This window comes from Hyperolius riggenbachi, chromosome 11 (genome assembly GCF_040937935.1).
Source record: "Hyperolius riggenbachi isolate aHypRig1 chromosome 11, aHypRig1.pri, whole genome shotgun sequence".
NCBI classification, from domain to species: Eukaryota; Metazoa; Chordata; class Amphibia; order Anura; family Hyperoliidae; genus Hyperolius; species Hyperolius riggenbachi.
In genome coordinates, this window is record NC_090656.1 from 60528609 (window position 1) to 60550092 (window position 21484).

The 21484-nt window shown below is 44.7% G+C and overlaps 1 protein-coding gene across 1 annotated transcript; it reads left to right on the plus strand.

The window, feature by feature from the left end:
• Positions 1 to 68: 68 nt before the first annotated feature.
• On the plus strand, positions 69 to 20596 carry COX4I1 (cytochrome c oxidase subunit 4I1). Its single transcript, XM_068261376.1, has 5 exons — positions 69 to 175; positions 10573 to 10653; positions 13793 to 13960; positions 18070 to 18201; positions 20214 to 20596. The coding sequence occupies exons 2-5, from the start codon at positions 10581 to 10583 to the stop codon at positions 20348 to 20350; spliced, it is 510 nt and encodes a 169-aa protein (XP_068117477.1). The 5' UTR covers positions 69 to 175; positions 10573 to 10580; the 3' UTR covers positions 20351 to 20596.
• The last annotated feature ends 888 nt before the right edge of the window (positions 20597 to 21484 follow it).

Consider the following 21484-nt stretch of genomic DNA (forward strand, 5'->3'; position numbering starts at 1 on the left):
TCTATCCACAAAGACAAGGTTTATTGAGAAGTGGGTGTGGTGAAGTGGTACACACCCATTGCTCCTCCGAGCGTATCCCGGCGTGCACTGCGGCTCAGGCTGGGCGGTCTGTGGTGTTCGCGTTCTCGCTAGTTCCGGTGTCCTCTCTCTGCTCTTGGCAGCGGCGGCGAGTGAGGTGAGTGGCGGGGCAGGGAGTCATGAGAGCGGCTTCATTCATACACAGGTGCTGCACTGCATGGCCCAACTCCTCACAGCTCGCATTCCCCCACCTGTGTGCAGCGTGTGCTGCTATAGCTGTGGGAGGACGTCTGCAGGACGGTACAGCTACTCTACATCCTGCTGGCCTCACACACAGGCGACCGGGGGGCTCTAATGAGCACTCTATGGGCTTGAGTCACAAATCAAATAGCGTGCCTTATCAGAGTCGAGGGGTCTTATCAGAGTATTACTAGACATTTGGCATATTTTATTATGTTGTATATTAGGAACTATAGAGCCTTTATTTCTGTATACATGTGACCATGCCTTGTTTTTAATCATGCACATATAATACAATAAAAGAGTTTCTGAACAGTGAGGCAGTGATTAATTTTGATTGTCAATTATGACTTCAGAGTGGGACTTCTGAATATTGAGGTTGTTTGTGCATGTCAAGTGACAGGCAGCCTATTGGTCCAATCAAAGCGTGGGGATAATGTTGTAATGATTGGACCAGCAGGGGCTCAGGGTAGGTGATTGTGAATAGAGTCCATTATCTGAGTGTTGCATCACATATAGTGAAGCATACAGTCAATAAAAGGATACTGTCACTATTAATGCGCTTGGTTAGCAGTTATGCACTGCATACTGTGCGTTGGTATTGCCAAATGACGTTAAACCACATCTGCCGCACTGTGAACAAGTTGGTGCATTGCTATGCGATGTTCTGCAATATATAATTTCTTTTTCACTTGTGGGAAAAAAGTGCTTCAAGCCCAGAGCCTCGTATACATGCCAAATGGTTTGTGGCTAGATGGGACCATTCCTGCTGATATTCTAGCTTGTGGCCCTTGACTCCTCAATACGTCGCTCTGAGATCTGGAGCGTGAAATTCTCTCAGCCGTGGACATTGATTCGCTCCTTAGCCTCCTGTATGCAACAGTACGCAGTGTTGGCCTCTGTACAGCATTTTGTTCTAAACTATGACTCAAGTGATCGAGTTCCGAACCCCAGGGCTGTTAATTCGGAGCCATTTTGGGTATCTGGAGTCAGAGTTGGAGGGTTCAAAAACTGAAGCGTTGGAGTCGGAAGATTTTTGTACCGATTCCATAGCCCTGCCGACCCCTGCAAATTACATAACTTCTGTACTTGTGTGCCCACGTTTACATTTATTGCATAGAGTAACATTGGTTAATTAAAACGATGGATGATTAAAAATACTCAAATGCATATTCCACTATCATGGTGAAAGCTTTAGTTCATCCTAATTTTTTAATGCTTATACTAATACATTTACTATAACTAACAATTCACAAAGTTTTGAGCATTGCATGCGTGGACTGTTTTGCAACAAATACAGTGTGTAACTTGCTTCTGGCAGGCTGTATCCAGTAGCACCTTATTGGCAGGCAGGTGAGAAATAATTCCCCAGCACACCTCCTCCCATTGCTAAAAGATATTGGGGCTGATTCACAAAGCTTTTATGTTTAATTATCTCACCTTAATTATTAACTCTCAATTTCTCCTTAAATTACTTATAATATTGCTCCTTAAAGTGAACCTCCAGACTAAAAATCTACTCTGCAGAACTGGAAAGGCTTGGTGTTTCACAGCATCAGAACTTTGTTTTTTCTTACCAAAGCATCATTTTTAGCTGCATTTTTAGCTAAGCTCCACCTATCAAAGAAAACTGCCCGCGCTCTTTTTTTCCCCTGATGCTGTGCAAAGCATGATGGGATTTCCTATGTTGTTCACGTTGCCTAGGAACTGGGAGGGGTGATCAGGACAATTGAAACTGTCTCATGCTCCCTGTCACCTCCTTTCAACCAAAAAGATTGCTGCCCTCATGAAATCAAAAAAATGTTCCTGTTCTTTTAAAACAGGGTGGGTAAGAATATATTACCTATCTTAATTAACATAACTAATGTAACTTAATAACAGTATGTTTGTTTAGGCTGGAGTTCCTCTTTAACTACTAGCCGACCACGTCACGCCGATGGGTGTGGCGGCAGCCCCAGGACTGCCTAACGCTGGGGCTCTGTTTTGCAGGAGATCGCACGCAGGCTGCGCGCGCATCTCCTGCTTGGTGGGCAGAGCGGAGCTGTTAGACGGCGTAATCGCTGTCTAATTACTGGTACAGCGCTGCGATCTGCAGCAGTGCTGTACTGGGGACAGCCGTGTGACATGGCTGTCCCCTCCTGAGCCACAGAGGTGATAGGCTGTCATAGGCTGAAGCCCATGACAGCTGATCACGGGGATTGGCTGGTGGAGGGAGAGGGGGACTAAAATATTTTAAGACCCTTTTTTAAATAAAAAAAATAAAATGTAAATATTGACAATATTGTAAAAATAACATGTAAAAACATCCAGGGGGCGATCAGACCCCTCCAACAGAGCTCTGTTGGTGGGGAGAAAAGGGGGAATCACTTGTGTGCTATGTTGTGCGGCCCTGCAGCTTGGCCTTAAAGCTGCAGTGGTTTATTTTAGAAAAAATGGCCTGGTCTTTGGGGGGGGGGGGGGGGGGGGTAAAGCCTGTGGTTAAATGACTGAAAGGGAATCTGAAGTGACAGGGATATGGAGGCTGACCTATTTCCTTTTAGTTGATACCTGTTGCCTGGCTGTCCTGCTGATCCTCTGCCTCTAATACTTTAAGCATAGCCCCTGAGCAAGCAGCCAAAGATATCAGCACAGCCAGGCAGCTGGTATTGATTAAAAGGAAATAAATATGGCAGTCTCCATATACCGCTCCCTTCAGGTTACCTTTTTTAAAGGGATACTGTAGGGGGGTCGGGGGAAAATGAGCTGAACTTACCCGGGGCTTCTAATGGTCCCCCGCAGACATCCTGTGTTGGCGCAGCCACTGACCGATGCTCCGGCCCCGCCTCCAGTTCACTTCTGGAATTTCTGACTTTAAAGTCAGAAAACCACTGCGCCTGCACGCCCGTGTCCTCGCTCCCGCTGATGTCACCAGGAGTGTACTGCGCAGACACAGACCATACTGGGCCTGCGCTGTGCGCTCTTGATGACATCAGTGGGATCGAGGACACGGCAACGCAAGCGCAGTGGTTTTCAGACTTTAAAGTCTGAAATTCCAGAAGTGAACCGGAGGCGGGGCTGGAGCATCGGTGAGTGGCTACGCCAACACAGGATGTCTGCGGGGGACCGTTAGAAGCCCCGGGTAAGTTCAACTCATTTTCCCCTGACCCCCCTACAGTATCCCTTTAAGCCCCATCTACACGGTACGATTCGTTTTTTTTTTTTTCTTCTATTTACGATCCGATTAAATCCGACATGTCCGATCGGGGTTCCATTCAATTCGATTTGCCATTGTTTTGCAATGGCAAATCGAATTGAACCGAATCGAATCCCGATCGGACATGTCGGATTTAATCGGATCGTACAAAGAATTGTATCGTGTAGATTGGGCTTAACTCATATTTCAAAGCTGCATCAATATATAAGTACCAGCATCTCGGTGACCATCCCTAGTATTCACCGTAACTCAGTTTTGGCAGCATTGTCCGGCTGCCGTGATTTTGCCTGCAGCTACACCCAGCAGTCTCCTCCTGGTTCTTTCACTGGCCATTGTGCTTGTTTAGAATTATCTGGGGAAAGGTTCAGATAGCATTTTAAAAAAAAAAATTAATCTGAAGGGGAGAAGCTTGATGACTCAGTTCTGGAGTTTATTCGAATTACACCACCTGTAAGGGGTATTGTTGAGGCAGTCCTGTTATTTGGTCCCTGGACCTCGGCCACTTTCTGCTCTCTGTAATCTTGCTGGAGTTTTATCTCTACAGCTGGCAGTTGCTGAGGGAGCCTTTGTGTGTTCCCTGGCTCCAGGAGCTTAGGTCATTGCATTCCATTACATGGGCGGATACTGCAGAATTTAAGTGCACCTGAAGGGAAAAAAGTGCCCAATTTAGGTACTTACCTTGGTAGAGGGAAGCCTCTTGATCCTACCCTGCCGCCCTCTTTTATTGGGTGGTATGCAACAGTATGAAATATTCACAGTATTATAACTGTCTCAAAAAATACCACGGTATATGGTGTTAAATTATTTAGACCCCCCCACACACACAACCCAATATGGTAGCCAGAAGTGCCCCACTCCCTCAGCATACATATGATTAAGCTGCCGGGAGATTTGGGTGCAGAGCAAAGCGTCTCAGCCTGCTCTTGCAAAAGTCTTTTGACTGGCCCAAATTACTCACTGAGTGCTGCTATAGCCGTAATTCCTATTACAGCCTATGGCTGCACCCAAATCTCTAGTGCTGTTTTTGCAGCACTCCACTCCATCACCCCCCCCCCCTCCCTAATGGTAGCAAGGTACAGGTGCCTCCAGTATAGCTAGACTGGAAATGGGTGGAGGGGAGAGGGAATGCAGTGGTGGGTGCACAAGCATCGGGGGGGGGGGGGGGGGGGGGGGGAGTTCAGATACTCACATTGCTGGGATCTAGTACAGCATTTACTTCATGTTCCTGCATTCCATCTCACTGTAAAAGTGACCCCCTAGGGGTGTACATGCGGCAATGTATCTGATCCACCACCGCTGCTGCGTCCCACCCCCACCGATGCCCGTGCACCCGCCTCTTCATGGCACCCCCACCAAAAAGTAAGCAATACCAGTTGCCTGGAAGCCCTATTGGTCTGTTTGAATGAAGAAGTGTCTGAATCACATCCGAAACAAGCATGCAGCTAATTTTGTCATATCTGTCAAAATTGTCAGAAACACATAATCTGCTGTATGCTTGTTCAGGGGCTATGGCTGATAGTATTAGAGGCAGAGGACTAGCAGGACAGCCAGGCAACTGGTATTGCTTAAATGGAAACAAATCTGGCAGCCTCCATATCCCTCTCACTACAGTTCTTTAAAGATAACCTGAGGTGTGTTTGAAGAATGTGATCTGAATACTGAGGCTGGATCTGCCTATACAGCCCAGCCTCTGTTGGTATTCGAAACCCCCCCCCCTAATGTCCCCCTGCACTCTGAAATCAGACATAGATCACAGCCGCGCTGTTTGGCTGTGTTTACATCTGTAGTGTCAGTCTCGGCTGCTCCCCCGCCTCCTGCAGAGCTCCGGTCCCTGCCCCCCCTCCCTTCCCTCTAATCAGCGAGGAGGGAAGGGAGGCAGGTGGGGACCGGAGTTCTGCAAGAGGTGGGGAGAGCAGCAGACTGACACTATAGAGAAAAACACAGCCGCTGCGACACGCTGTGTGTCGACAGCACGGCTGTGATTTATCAGGGATTGCAGAGTGCAGGGGGACCTTAGGGGGGTTTGGGATACCAACAGAGGCTGGGCTGTGTAGGCAGATCCAGCCTCACTATGCAGATCACATTCTTCAAACCCAGCTCGGGTTCTCTTTAAGGTGCACGAAAGCCACTACTGACCTTATTTCTCCTAAAGGCTAGTACACACTAGCAATTTTGATTGACCAATGATTGCTCAATTTTACCACCTCCATGTAGTATGACCATTTACCTATATCATCTGCATAGAATTGAAAATCTGTTTGGCCCTCATACTACATGGAGGTGGTAAAATTGAGCAATCATTGGTCAATCAAAATTGCTAGTGTGTACTAGCCTTAAGCCTATCACAAATTAAGGTGCCTAAACCCCCTCCCCAAATTGGTATTTGTGTATTGGCAGTCTACCAATGACTGTTCTATTCTTCCCCCCCCCCCAGAAAAGTCTGTCAGACCTGGAACTAGCAGTACTAAGACTTTTCTAAGTGCTTGTGTTTTTAAAAGCTCTTGCTAATGTAATGCTGTGTGTGTGATCCCACTTGAGAGATGTGATTTTATAAAAATCCCTTATAGCGTTGCATTAGCAAGAGCTTTTCAAATCACTAGCGCTTATAAAAGACTTCGTAACGTGCTGCTAGTGGGTCCCAGGCCTCAGATAGGATAACGTCTGAGTTGTCCTACAACAAACAGCTGACCTATTCCATAGACAGCAGTGCGTACTGCCTAAGGCGCGGAACCCGTCAGGAAACGCTATCCACGCCACCAGCTCAATATGTTTTATTGCATTTGAAAAGGTGGCACTGTGCCCGACTGATTAAAATACTGAGCCGGCTGTACATTTTCATGGGCCATGTCTCTTGGGGTGTATCCTGTTTTTACATGGTATGAAAGTAGATTCAGTAAAGTTGTTGTTCTTACATCGTAGTCTTTTTGCTTGCGCTGTTGAGATGACTCCATGACCTTCATGTCCTTTTCAGAGGCAAAGCTGACGTGACATGTTAACCTTTAGAACTCCTCCAGTTCCCGCTCGGCATACTGAACGAGTTCACTGGTCAGCGGAGAATATTTCCATTCAGGAAGCTGTAGGCCGATTTCAGAATGCATACATTTCAGATGCCTTTAAGTTCCTTGATAAGAGGATATTGATCTAAGGGGACTAATGCTGGGAATACACCATACGGTTTTCCGGCAGAGAGATGGTTCGATAGCTAATTTCCGACATGTCTGATCTTATTTTTGATTGTTTTCTGATCGATTTTATCATAGACGTGAATGGAGTGTCGAGCGATCTTTTGACCAGTCTAACAGTGGTCAATCAGGCTGGGTGAGTGCGATCCTTAAGGGGGCTTATTTGACATGTGATAAAGAAGCGGAGCGCTATCTATTGATACTAAAGAGAATGGAAATAGATAAGAAAATATAAGCGAATTGAGCGGAAAAACAAATTGAAAATAGATTTGGATGGAAAATTGTCAGAAAAAACGCATCGTGTATTCCCAGCATAAAATAGGAGCGGTCAGCCGCTGATTGGAGGGAAGGGGCGTGGACCGGAGCTATGGAGGAGGCGACGAAGATTGATAGGCAATTGTAAACAGTCGGCTGGTGACATGCTGCGTGGCGACAGCGCAGCTGTGATTTATGGGGGCGGAGCAGAGCGCAGGGGGGCCCTGGATGGACGATATATAGCAAAAGAGGCTGGTGATTATATGCACAGCCAGCCTCTGTCTGCTGTTAGGATTCTTAGAACCCACCTCTGGTTCTTTTTAAGGATCACACCCCTCTAGTGACCAGGCTATTTTTTTACAATTCAGTGCTTTGTAGCTTTATCGGCTTCCTGCAGAGCCTTACAACTTAGCTTTAACTTAAAGGGACACTACAGCGAAAAACTGTAAAATTTAAAATATGTGCAAACATATACAAATTAGTACATTTTTTTCCAGAGTAAAATAAGCCATAAACTACTTTTCTCCTATGTTGCTGTCACTTACAGTAGGTAGTAGAAATCTGACAGAAGTGACAGGTTTTGGACTAGTCCATCTCTTTATAGGGAATTCTCAGGGATATATTTTCAAAAGCACTTAGTGAATGGCAGTTGCTCTGGCCAACTGCCAAAAAACTGTGTAGCGAGCAGGGAAGCTGGCCAGCATCATTGTTTAAGGCCTCGTTCAGACTATACGCGCTGCCGTCCGCATTTTGGCAGCACGTATAGTGTGCGACACGCAAGAACGGTAGAAGGGCATAGACAGCCCTTCTACCGTTCCCATCATATGCGCTGCGTGGCAGCGCGATTGCGCTATCGCGTGCTGCACGCATTTTTGGGAATCGCAGCGCAGATCCCATTCATTGTAATGAATGGGATCTGCAGCGCAGCGCATAGGAGCGCAGATGGCGTGCGATCGGACGCGTTGCGTTCCAATCGCACAGCCATCTGCGCTAAATGATGTGAACGAGGCCTAAATCCTTTTTCGGGAATGTCTATAAAGAATAAAAGCCTTGCTGAGAATCCCCTGTGAAGAGATGGTCTAGTCCAAAACCTGTCACTTCTGTCAGATTTCTACTACCTACTGTAAGTGACAGCATTATAGGAGAAAAGTAATTTATGGCTTATTTTACTCTGGAAAAAATGTACTACTTATTTGTATATGTTTGCACATATTTTAAATTTTACAGTTTTTCACTGTAGTGCCCCTTTAACGTTTAAAAAAAAAAAATCAATTACTATAGTTAACCCTCCCTCCAGGCGGTGACCGGATAACTTCCCCTCCTCTTAAAGGGACTCCGAGCAGTGCAGAAACTATGGAAAGCTGCATATCATTTTAAAGCTCTTTCTCCTCTTTCCAATGATATATAAACCACTGCCCTACGCCTTTTAGTTTTCGCTATTTTCGCGATCGAAATTGCCGCGACTTCGATCGCGAAAATAGAGAACTAAAAGGCGTAGGGCGACAATTAGGGGTCGTCAGAAAGAGGAGAAAGAGAGCTTTAAAATGATATCCATCTTCCCATAGTTACCTTGTATTACACAGGGCGACTTTTTCCTAAAGTCAGCAGCTTCATTCTGCTAAATCGTCGCCCTACGCCTTTTTAGTTTTTCTGTATTTTTGCGATCGAAGCCGCAGCAATTTCGATCGCGAAAATAGCGAAAACTAAAAGGCGTAGGGTGGTGGTTTATATATCATTGGAAAGAGGAGAAAGAGAGCTTTAAAATGATATGCATCTTTCCATAGTTTCTGCACTGCTCGGAGTCCCTTTAAGGATCAGCCTATGAGAGGGATTTCACAGTAAGCTGCACGGAGGGGCAGTAAGCTGCACTCCAGGGGGTGGAGGAAACTCCTGGTAAGTAAATCTGGTTTACATTATTTTCCCTGACATAGTGTGCCTGAGGTGACATGATGAGACAGACATGTGTATGTACAGAGCCAAGCACACACAACTAGGCTGTGTTCCTTTTCTGCTTTCTCTGCCTAAAAGTTAAACTTGGGTATGCAAGTGACAGTTTCTATCCAGTTGGGACCCAAGACTATAGGCACATACACATGCTGGATGGATGTCGGCCGAACAGGAACACATCCCTCGGGCAACAGTGCTGGGCCAAGGCTGTACAGATAGCCTGTAAACTAATGAATCCACTGGATTATTGGTAGAGGTGGGGTCCCCTGTTCAGCGCTGCGCTACATCGCAGCACTGTACAAATGTAAACATACCGGGTCTTTTTTTTTAAATTTTATTTTATTTATTTTTTTATTAAATAGCCTACAAGCCACTATCACGGCTTGGCAAGCTGATCATGGAGCTCTGGTCCATCACTCAGCGGGGTGTGCGCGCGCAATCTCCTCCCTCAGGACTTGACGCCTTTTGGCGTTAGGCGGTCCTGGGAGAGCCGCCTTGTGGCCGCCGATCGTCGGCAGGCAGTTAATCAGTTTACAGTTGGAGAGTGAGGCCTCTTTCACACTGGCACATTGCGTTACCCTGTTTTGTTGTGGGGTAATGCTACGCCAATGAAAGTCTATGGGGCATTTCATACCTGGTGTAATGTGATCCGCCAGAAGTCGTGAATTTGGCGCACGGGCAACAGTTTTTCAGCATTGCGATCATCGTATCTCATCGCTTCCATAACACTGGTTGGCAGCATGAAACAGGCCTAAAAAATTGTTTGCAAGATCAGCCTGCTATTGCATAATGGATGTTCATCATTAATGTGAACCAGAGGTAAAAATAAACGGATGAGGTAAACAATTGTATCTATCAATCTACTCCTAAAAAACATTTTGTTTTTTTACAAATATCCCAAAGTTTTTTTTTACGTTTAAAAACGTAAAAAGTAGATTTCATGTTTTATTGACTCTGCTCAATTACAGTCTTTCAAGTGTCCCAGTGCTAAAATATGAACTAATGACCTTTATCTATCCACAGCACTCCGACGCTGTTCTCTACCAGGAAATAGTTTGTCTATAATTCCTCATCAGTGAAGGGTTACTATGAGGCCCATACACACGCTAGATTAAAGTCGGCTGAGGTAGCCGATAAACCCCACCTCTACCAATAATCCAGTGGATTCATTAGTTTACAGGCTATCTGTACAGCCTTGGCCCAGCACTGTTGCCCGAGGGATGTGTTCCTGTTCGGCCGACATCCATCCAGCATGTGTATGGGCCTATAGTCTTGGGTCCCAACTGGATAGAAACTGTCACTTGCATACCCAAGTTTAACTATTTTAGGCAGAGAAAGCAGAAAAGGAACACAGCCTAGTTGTGTGTGCTTGGCTCTGTACATACACATGTCTGTCTCATCATGTCACCTCGGGCACACTACGTCAGGGAAAATATTGTAAACCAGATTTACTTACCAGGAGCTTCCTCCAGCCCCTGGAAGCTAATGTGTCCCTTGCCTCAGTGGGTCGCCCGGGGTCCTCGCTCGCGCAGGCACAGTAGCCGCTGGGTCGGCGGCTGCATCAGAGGGGGCCCCAGCGAAGGTGCGGCGAGGGACACATAAGCTTCCAGGGGCTGGAGGAAGCCCCAGGTAAGTAGATCTGGTTTACACTATTTTCCCCTGATGTTTCCTTTAAGCGTAGTCTGTAGAGAGACTGTTGTGATTCCCTCAGTAATAAGTTGTCGTTTTTGTTTACAGCTTTCACCATGTTGTCCTCACAAGTTCTACGTTTGGTTGGCAGAAGAGCTCTATCCACCTCTGCCTGTCTGCAGGGACATGGTAAGGATCTGTCTACTCTGTAAAAAATAATATAGATGTCAATGCTTTACTGAGCCACAGGTCTTTATGGGACAGCCTAAAGAATGCAAGTCCTTTAGGTGGTCATTTTCTGCTTGTATCTACGGGAGATTGTAGGGATGGGCTACATTGACTAAGAAAAATTTCTTGACTTAAAGAGGATTAACGCCTTGCATTTGCTAATTTACAGTACTTTAATTTTATATGAGGCAGTTGTCACCATGGAGTTATTGGATAATTGTACTTACAAACGACAGCCTTCCCAATTGCCTTCCTCAACTTCCTGAATGTCCCCTGTGTACCTGGTACCTGCTTCCACCATATCTGACCATGTACAGGGCTGTGGAGTCGGAGCAATGTTTGGGTACCTGGAGTTGGAGTTGATGGTTCCATAAACTTCAGTTGGATGATTTTTGTACAATCTCCACCACCCTGGTAAGTATTGGACTAAGGAGTCGAGAGTCGGAGCAATGTTGTGTACCTGGAGTCAGTGATTTCATAAATTTCGAAGTTGAATGATTTTTTTTGTACTGACTCCATAGTATGTACCTGGAAGCAGTAAAGGGGGGCATGTGATTTTAATGAGTAGACTTGTCACATTTTTGTAACTATTTCTTGCCAGCGGTTTAGACATTGGCTGTGTTATTTTTAACAGCACATCTTCACTGTTATACAAGCTGTACACTGCCTGCTTTACATTGCATCAGTGTCATATCTTCAGCGCTGTCCCATGGAAAGATGTAAGTAAATATTTACAAAAATGTGAGGGGTACGCCTGTGACATACTGTATTTATTTTTAAGCAATGCAGATTGACTGGCAGTCCTGCTGATCCTCTGCTTCTAATACATGTAGCCATAGACCCTGAACAAGAATGCAGATCGGGTGCTCTGACTAAAGCGTGACTGGATTTTCTGCTTGCTTGTTTCAGGTGTGTGATTCAGACACTACTGCAGCCAAAAAGATCAACAGGACAGCCAGGCAACTGGTATTGTTTAACAGTAAATAAATATACCTCCATATACCTCTGATTTCAGGTGTGCTTTAAAATGTGAAATGTGATAAATGGTCTAAAAGGAGGGGTTCAATTAGTGTATGCTTGGCTGAGCTGAATGTCAGCTAGCCATATTCCATATGAAATGGAATGTTCAGCTGTATTAAGCACAGCCAGTGCCTTTCATTCAGTGCCTTCCTCTTTGTAGCATGTTTGCATGCACCAGAGATACAAGTGCTCTTTACAAGAGAATTTTTCCCTTGCGGTAGTCTACTTGAGGGGACCCAGGGGGAAACCTCATAGGGAAATTCTGATAACATGGCACCCTCTCGAACTGCTAGTTTTTGGATATGTTGAAGTAAACTACGCCCACAATATTCAGCCAATTACAAAGCTTTGTGCTGTGATTGGAGTACTGTTCCCTATGAGATTTCCTGATGGGTGCTCTCAAATGGACTAGAGCCATTTCCTGCAAAGCGCAATACATTTGTGAGAAGACTCGGACCTCTGAAGCAGCCATTCTCTGCAGGGCTGTGGAGTCGGTCCAAAAATCCACCGACTCCGACTCCAACTCCTCAGTTTAGGATTCCACGACTCCGACTCCTCTAATTTGCATATTACAATTTTGTTGATTAAAAGTATGTAACATGAAATTCGTCTCAACTGCCAACGCTTAGGAATTTTACAAGACAACTGAAGTGAGAAGGATATGTAGACTACTATATTTATTCCCTTTAGACTAAAACTAGTCCTTGGTAAGAGTACTTGTAAAAGGTAAAAACCGGAACAAAGAACATCTATCAGGCCCTAGGCAATGTAGGTGTGGGTACATGTAAGAATGATGTGCAGGTACTCTGCAGGGGAATAAGAAGATTGTAAACAGACAACACCTCTGTGTTCAATGTGCACAGCATTCTCAGTGGATTCCCTGCAGCTCTGTGGGGAGTGCATATGTAGAGTATAGTACTACTGTGTAACAAAGTAAACCTGAGACAGATGAAATTAAAGTTTTATACATACCTGGGGCTTCCTCCAGGCGCCTTCAGGATAATCAGTCCCTCGTTGTCCTCCTCCGCCACCTGCATCTTCTGCTATGAGTCCAGGTACTTGAGCCAGTCAGGCATAGTGCGCATGCACACACTCCGCCGCCAGGAGCATACTACACCTGTGCAGCACTATTGCGCAGGTGCAGAATGTTCCTGGCTGTGGGAGCGGCATGCGGCCGGACAGCGCTGAATTACCAGGACTCATAGCAGAAGATCCGGGTGGTGGAGGACAGCGAGGGACTGATTAGCCTGAAGGGGGCTGGAGGAAGATCCAGGTATGTATAAAACTTTACTTTTCATCCGTCTCAGGTACCCTTTAATTTGTAGTCACCAAACCAAATTTTAACAACATATCAAATTATTTGATTTCATCAGCAAAGGGAGTGCATACATTTGCATAAATCAGCATCAATGCAGAATTATTTCCATCTCGTTGACCATCTCTATTAGTGACACAGCTACACATCAGGCTTTATTCTTACAGCATAGATGTTATTTAGTGTGTATATATAAGAGATTCCTGCATTTTTTCCCGACTCCAGGCACCCAAAATTGCCCGACTCCGACTCCACAGCCCTGATTCTCTGACCTCTGGACACACAAGCATCCCTGTAGTCACAGAATGGCTGCTTAAAGTGGACCCAAATTAAAAATACAAGATTTCAGAAATCTATTTTCTAAATTATTATAATGAATAGCAGCCTTTTTTCAGCTGCATGATGACAAATCTAAAATATTTTACATTGGAGGAACCCCTCCCTTCCTTTAATATTTCCGGGACAGAATCAGGCAGACTGGTAGAGTAGATGGTGTCCAGCAAAGGAGGAATTGCTAATGGCTGCCACCTGTATAACCCTAGTTATGGAAAGAGAAGGGTGAAAAGCATGCACTGAAATGCTCATAGGCTTGAAGGAGTGTTTATCTTTGTCAGTGGTGCAACTAAATATTTTGAATCAAAAATTGGTTTGGGTCCGCTTTAAGGCTTGGCACTTCCATTGCTCTTTTACTGTGTCAGGTTTCTCCAACTTGTATTTGTGACTTCTTCTTCTCTGAGATTTTTTAAAGCCTGTTTGCGTTTACAGCAAGTGTATCTGGCACCCCGGCATATACCCTCCCTTCCTACTTCGACAACAGAGCCTTCCCTCTGCCTGAAGTGCCCTTCCAACAGGACTTGACCTCTGAACAGCAGGCATTGAAAGAAAAGGAGAAGGGACAGTGGAAGTCTCTGTCCGCCTCAGAGAAGCTGGATCGTAAGTACTTGTTTCATGCCCACCACATCTGTGGAAATGGGGGAGGGGGCAGCTGTATAGGATGTGCCAAACACATTGCTAGTACCTTCTCTACCTGAGGCCTCCTGTGTCGTACCACTTTCTCGTTCACTACAGGATTTGCTTTAAAGGGATGCTGGGGGGGGGGGGGAGTTGAACTTACCTGGGGCTTCTAATGGTCCTCCGCAGGCATCCTGTGCCCGCGCAGCCACTCGCAGATAGGCTACGTATGTCGTACAGCGTTCACCCTTGGGCGGGAGTGCACTGCGTATGACGTTACTGTGTATGATGTAGCAACGTTGTGCACAGTGTTCCCTGCCACGAGTGCATGCTGATGGGCATGAGCAGAGAGAACGCTCTTCTTCTTCGATTTCCAATAGATTTCCGGAGGGGATCTATTTAACCACTTTGAATCCCTTGCTATGCTTATCTACTCCCCACAAAACTTCACCAGCTTTAGCTCAGGGGAGTAGATAGGCGAACTTGTGGTTAACAGTGTGCTGTATGCCCAATAAGCTATCTGATTATGTATATAGGGTATCATTTTAACCGTGACAAGTGAGAGAATAGATTTTGTGGTGTTTGACAACTGAGGGCTAAGTCATGTGATTGTTTTTACCGGAAAAATGAATGAAAAGCAATAAAACTCTATACCCCCAAATAAATACTTGTAAAAAAAAAAAGAAAAAAGTGACAGCATTGAAAAGAGAATACATAGTTACCCTAGGGACTTAGCTTTTAAAATATGTATGCCATGAGTGTACTACTGTTAATCATGAAGATAATGGCTTTTAATTACTGATAGAGTACAATGAGAAAACAAAAAACACAAATCAGAAACTAATATATTATCGCCATACATTGTACTAGGAACATTATTTAAATGTTGAGATAACCAGGACAAATTAGCAAATACAATGTGTGGGTTTTACCTATGGTAACATTGTTTATTTGAAAGCTATAGTGGATGGAAATGGAGAATATTTTTTTTTTTCTTCTCATTTTTCCCTTTAAAATGCACAGATAATAACATAATTACTAAAAGCAAATATCACCCTGACAAAGCATAATTTGTGGCAAAAAAACCAAAATATAGATCATTTACATCTGATGAGTAGCAATAAAGTTATTGGTGAATTAATGGGAGGAGCGCTGAAATGTGAAAATTGCTCTGGTTTTTAAGCAAAAAACCCTGTGGTGCTGAAGTGGTTAAAATCAAACTGGAGACTGATGCAGTGCAAATCTGTAGACCATCAATCTGCTAATGCTCTTGCCCTGCCCCCGATTGTTCTACATTTTCCACCTTGTCTGATGCTTTCGATCAATTTTTAGTCAGAATCTATCGATCTGATATTTTGTGGAATCTACTCTTTAGTAAAACGCTTGCTGGCTATCCTTTTTTTCCTTTAGTACAACTTTTTAAAATTCCTATGTTAAAGGGGTTCTCTTGCATATATAAAAAAAAACAGACACACACTTATCTGGGGCTTCTATCGCCCCCCTGCAGCTGTCATGTCCCACGCCGTCCTCCTGCGATCTTCCGTTCCCCGCTGGCACTGGTCTAATTAACTAGTCAAATAGAACTGTGACTGCGTGGATGTGGCCGCGCGTGTCATCGGGAGCTTACTGCGCAGTACAAGAGAACAAGAGAACTTCGGACTGCGTCTGCGCAGTAAGCTCCAGATGACGCGTAGACTCCACAGTTCTATTTGTCTAGTTAGACGAATAATTAGAACGGTGCCGGCTGCGGGGAACAGAAGATCGCAGGAGGACGACTCGGGAAATGACAGCTGCAGGGGCCGATGGAAGTCCCAGGTTAGTGTCTTTTTTTTTTTTTTTTGTACAGTGGTTTGCAAAAGTATTCGGCCCCCTTGAAGCTTTCCACATTTTGTCATTTTCCTGCCACAAACCTGAATCAGTTTTATTGGAATTCCAAGAGAAAGACCAACACAAAGTGGTGTACACATGAGAAGTGGAACGAAAATCATACAGGATTCCAATCATTTTAAAAAATCGATAACTGCAAAATAGGGTGTGCGTAATTATTCAGCCCCCTTTAGTCTGAGTGCAGTCAGTTGCCCATAGACATTCCCTGATGAGTGGTAATGACTAGAGTGCACCTGTGTGTAATCTGTCAGTACAAATACAGCTGCTCTGTGATGGCCTCAGAGGTTGTCTAAGAGAATATTGGGAGCAACAACACCATGAAGTCCAAAGAACACACGAGACAGGTCAGGAATTAAGTTATTGAGAAATTTAAAGCAGGCTTAGGTTGCAAAAAAGATTTCCAAAGCCTTGAACATCCCACGGAGCACTGTTCAAACGATCATTTAGAAATGGAAGGAGTATGGCACAACTGTAAACCTACCAAGACAAGGCCGTCCACCTAAACTCACAGGCCGAACAAGGAGATCGCTGATCAGAAATCAACAGGCCCATGGTGACTCTGGACGAGCTACAGAGAGCTACAGCTCAGATGGGGGAATCTGTCCATAGGACAACTATTAGTCGTGCACTGCACAAAGTTGGCCTTTATGGAAGAGTGGCAAGAAGAAAGTCATTGTTAACAGAAAAGCATAAGAAGTCCTGTTTGCAGCTTGCCACATGCTATGTGGGGGACACAGCAAACGTGGAAGAAGGTGCTCTGGTCAGAGATCAAAATTGAACTTTTTGGCCAAAATGCAAAACGCTATGTGTGGCGGAATACTAACACTGCACATCACTCTGAACACACCATCCCCACTGTCAAATGTGGTGGCAGCATTATGCTCTGGGGGTGCTTCTCTTCACCAGGGACAGGGCAGCTGGTCAGAGTTGATGGGAAGATGGATGAAGCCAAATACAGGGAAATCTTGGAAGAAAACCTCTTGGAGTCTGCAAAAGACTTGAGACTGGGGCGGAGGTTCACCTTCCAGCAGGACGGCGACCCTAAACATAAAGCCAGAGCAACAATGGAATGGTTTAACATCCCTGGCGGTAAGCCCGAGCTGAGCTCGGGCTATGCCGCGCAGGGGGAGATCTCAGCCCCTGGTGGGCTGGATCGGAGGTGTCTGACGTCAGGACGTTGGCTGACGTCCATGACGTCATCCCGATCGTCGCCATGGCGACAGGAGAAGCCAAACAGGGGAACGCGTTATATACGCGTTCCCCTGTTTGCTATAGATGCCGGCGACGATCGCACTAGAGGGACACATGCGCCCTCTAGTGGTGTTTCATGTAGCTACCACTCTGGTAGCTTTACATGAAACAAAAAAAAATACAAAAAAAAGATTTTTGCCAATTTGGCAAAAAAAATTAACCGCCAGGGAGGTTAAAACAAAACATATCCATGTGTTAGAATGGCCCAGTCAAAGTCAAGATCTAAATCCAATCGAGAATCAGTGGCAAGATCTGAAAATTGCTGTTCACAAACTCTGTCCATCTAATCTGACTGAGCTGGAGCTGTTTTGGAAAGAAGAATGGATGCAAGGATTTCAGTCTCTAGATGTGCAAAGCTGGTAGAGACATACCCTAAAAGACTGGCAGCTGTAATTGCAGCAAAAGGTGGTTCTACAAAGTATTGACTCTGGGGGCTGAATAATTACGCACACCTCACTTTGCAGTTATTTATTTGTAACAAATGTTTGTAATCCTGTATGATTTTTCTCTCCACTTCTCATGTGTACACCACTTTGTATTGGTCTTTCACATGGAATTCCAATAAAATTGATTCATGTTTGTGGCAGTAATATGAAAAAATGTGGAAACCGGCAAGGGGGCCGAATACTTTTACAAACCACTGTATAAGCAAGAGAACCTCTTTAAAGTCTCATTGGAGTATCTGAAAGCAGAAAGGTAGTTGGGTAACCATTATGTTTACTTAGGCTTGGCTTATGCCACAGGCAACACACAACCTATGATGTGAAGGAGGGGTAACAGGCTGTCCACCACTTCACTATGGAAAAAGTATTAGTATGTAAGGCAGGCATGAGCAGTGCTGTACTCTAGGAACTAGCTGTATTAACAGTTGCCGTATCAGACAGTACATGAACTTATACATAGATTATACTACATTTTTCCCTTACATTTTTTTTTCCCTTTCCTACAAACAGTATATCGCATTCAATTCAACCTCTCCTATGCCGAGATGAACAAGGGAACAGTGGAATGGAAGACTGTCATTGGTGGTGTCTTGTTTTTCATTGGCTTCACCGGGCTGGTGGTCTTATGGCAGAAGAAATATGGTAAGTGCAGCTCTGTGAATCAGTTTTTGATGCTGGGAATAAGTCTTACATGCGGAGGTGGGGAAGCAAACCGTTTGACAATTTATGCCTGCCAGACTTTTACTGCTGAGCTGTGACCAGCTAAATGGTCAGCAAACCAGACAGCATCTGTCTGCCTTCCATGTACGCTGTGCTGGCTGTTGTTACTGGAGAGAGTGTTTATTTTATAGGCATTTTTCTGAGGTCAGACCCAGTCGAGGCAGCTGCAGGAGACTTATTTAAAGCACACTTGAATAGTTCGGGTCCACCTTACCCTACACCCCATATCTCACTTTGCAAGCCCCAGATAGTTGGACATAGTCCTCTGAGAGCTCATAAGCATTTCTCTGACAGTAACAGCCTCTTTTCAAGATGCACTAACCACCATAATGTTACAGTACTGGTTATCATACCTGTCCTTTTTTCCCTCTAAGTGAAATGTATATGCTAAGAATAACTGTACAAGCGGTTCCCACTACCCTAACCTATGTTGAAGCTGTTATTATGTACTATTGTTAAAATGAAAATTTCAATAACTTTTGAAACAAAAAAAAAAAGCACACTTGAATAGAGGTATATGGACGCTGCCATATTTACTTCCTTTTAAACAGTACCAGTTGCCTGGCTGTCCTGCTGATCCTCTAATATTTTTGCCCATAGCCCCTGAACAAGCATGCATATCAGGTGCTCTGACTGAAGTCAGTCTGACTGGATTAGCTGCGTGCTTGATTCAGACACTACTGGCCAGAAAGATTCGCAAGACTGCTGGGCAACTGGTATTTGTTATAAACTGTTATAATTCACCTTTTTCCGGCACCAGCAAACTCATCCTCAAGAGTTGCAAACACGACTCATCACAGCAAGCAGGAGATAGACTTTCCTCAGGCTTCTTCATTGCTTAAGGAGTTTATTCAGGAAACATATATACAGATATAGTTCATCATATCCTAGCCAAGCAAGATTCTCATTTAGTCATTCCGTTGCGTTGCAGCTTCTTGATTAAACTTCCTGCTGAAGTCAATCAGGTCTTCTTGTGTCTACTCTGTTACATCTAGACTACCTATGTACAGCATACATTATATCAGATTACAGAAAGGAATGAAATACTTAGAGGTTCCAGTCAGCATTAAAGTAGGAAGCATAGCAGGAATCGGAGACAGAATGCCCTCTGTCCGCCCGTCCCGCATCTTTAATAGCGGATAGGAAAGAGTTAAATGTGACATCATCTTCGCCACGACTATTGGCTTAGCCCCCTCGTGGTGTCATAATACACACCTACTCGATTAATATTTAATAAGGCTCTTGACATACTTACATGAATTTGGTATTTAGAAAACATGGCCTATGTTTTCTGTTCCTGTGGTGTACATGTTGAGGTCAGTGGAGGCCTGTGGCCTTCTTTCAGGAACCTGTTCTCCGATGTTCTCCAGTATCTGCTTGTTTGTTCAAGCAGACACTGAGATGCCTCTGCCTGCATCACAAGAGACACTATTTATGTTAAAGACATACTCTGCGGACAAGCCTTTTATATAAACTTAGGCCAAGTAACTGAGGCCTACTTAAATTCTAACAGTATTGACTAAAGGTAAATAAATATGACCGCTTCCACACTCAGTTCAGCCACTTTGCATCAGCATGAGTGTTGTGTCCATCTCCTATACGAATGCCAGCTCGCATTGGAAATGTAGCCTAAAATCCAATTTAGAAAAAAAAAATACTTTTAGAATAGTGTGGCAGTGAGTTACAATATCTGAACTTTTTATTGTTGTGCAGCATCCCCATCTGTGAGAATTTCCATCACTTCCTGGTAAAACGGGAAGTAGGAAAATCTCTCCAAAAAGACTTAATTGGCAGTAGCACCCCTCTTCCTCTTTCTTGCACGCTATGCACAGGTAAAATAGAAAGACACTTGGTATTTGCTTTTAACCAGGAGTTGTATTTGCACTCTTCAGTTCTTCACTATTTAACCGCACGCTTGGTGTATGTTTTTCTAGTGCTGCCTGAATTACCTCATACTCTGTCCGAGGAGTGGGTCGCCATGCAGACCAAGAGGATGCTGGATATGAGGGCCAATCCTGTGCAGGGATTTTCTTCTAAATGGGACTACGAAAAGAATGAATGGAAGAAGTAAGATGTCTGCTCCTCCCCTCCGGTTACCCAACAAGAACCACCTCCATGTTGACTGTGGTCCATTCACAACCTTACCTCATTGTTTGATTTACTGGAATGTAATTCCACCTAAAATGCTTTTTCCAATAAAGTTCTGGCTTACTTGAATACCAGCTGTTGCCGTTGTACCTCATGCAGACTCGGAACTTGTTTCTGTCACTTCTCCATTAAAATGACAATTACTATAAAATATAAACATTTACTCTGACCAATGTGTGTCCTGCTTTGTTTCACTTCCTGTTTCATGTGAAGGGCTCACATCATATTGCCCCCTGTGCATTACACTGCATTCACACCAGTGATGGGCAAGGAGATGGAAATAATTCCAGGCTGCATGCAAACCAGAAAAATTGCATCTTCTCAGAGGAAGACCAGACACAGAACATCAAAGCGCCAGACCTGCAGCCACTAGGATGTGCTCTATAGGCAGTAGCAGTGTTAGGGAGTGTTGCCTAAGGTCTCCTTCCTGTTCAGTAAGCCAGCACCTATTCAGTAAGAGCTGGGTTTGAACCTGGTCTCCTGTGTCAGAGGCAGACCCCTTAAAGATACTCTGAAGTCTCTCAAAATACAGGCTTTTTCTTTTTAAAATCCTCTTTAATATCGATGCACTAACATACGCTGCATCTCCGCGGCTGAACACTAAATAAATCGCCCAAAAATCCACAACTTTCCTGGTTGTGGATTTTGCTGCCCGGGAAGGCAGAGCTTTGGGCTGTAGCTCTGCCTCCATACGTGTCAATCTGCGCTGATGGCCGCCTGTCCCTCAGCGCAGATGGACGCGTGGAGAGGCAGAGCTACAGCCCAAAGCTCTGCCTCTTCACGGAAGCGCTCCCAGCAATGTGCACCGGGGAGTTTAGGGTGATTTGACTGTTCAGCCGGGATGGGGTGTTTCAGTTTGGGCATTGTTGATATTAAAGGGGTTCTGTGGTATTATAAAAAATCAAACAAGCTGACACTTACCTGGGGCTTCTATTGGCCCCCTTCACCTGTAATGTCCCGCGCAATCCTCCTCCGATCACCCGGTTCCAGTTTTTATATAGACTAATAATGCTTGCTTCGCTGGCGTCATCGGGAGCCTACTGCGCAGTACGAAGTT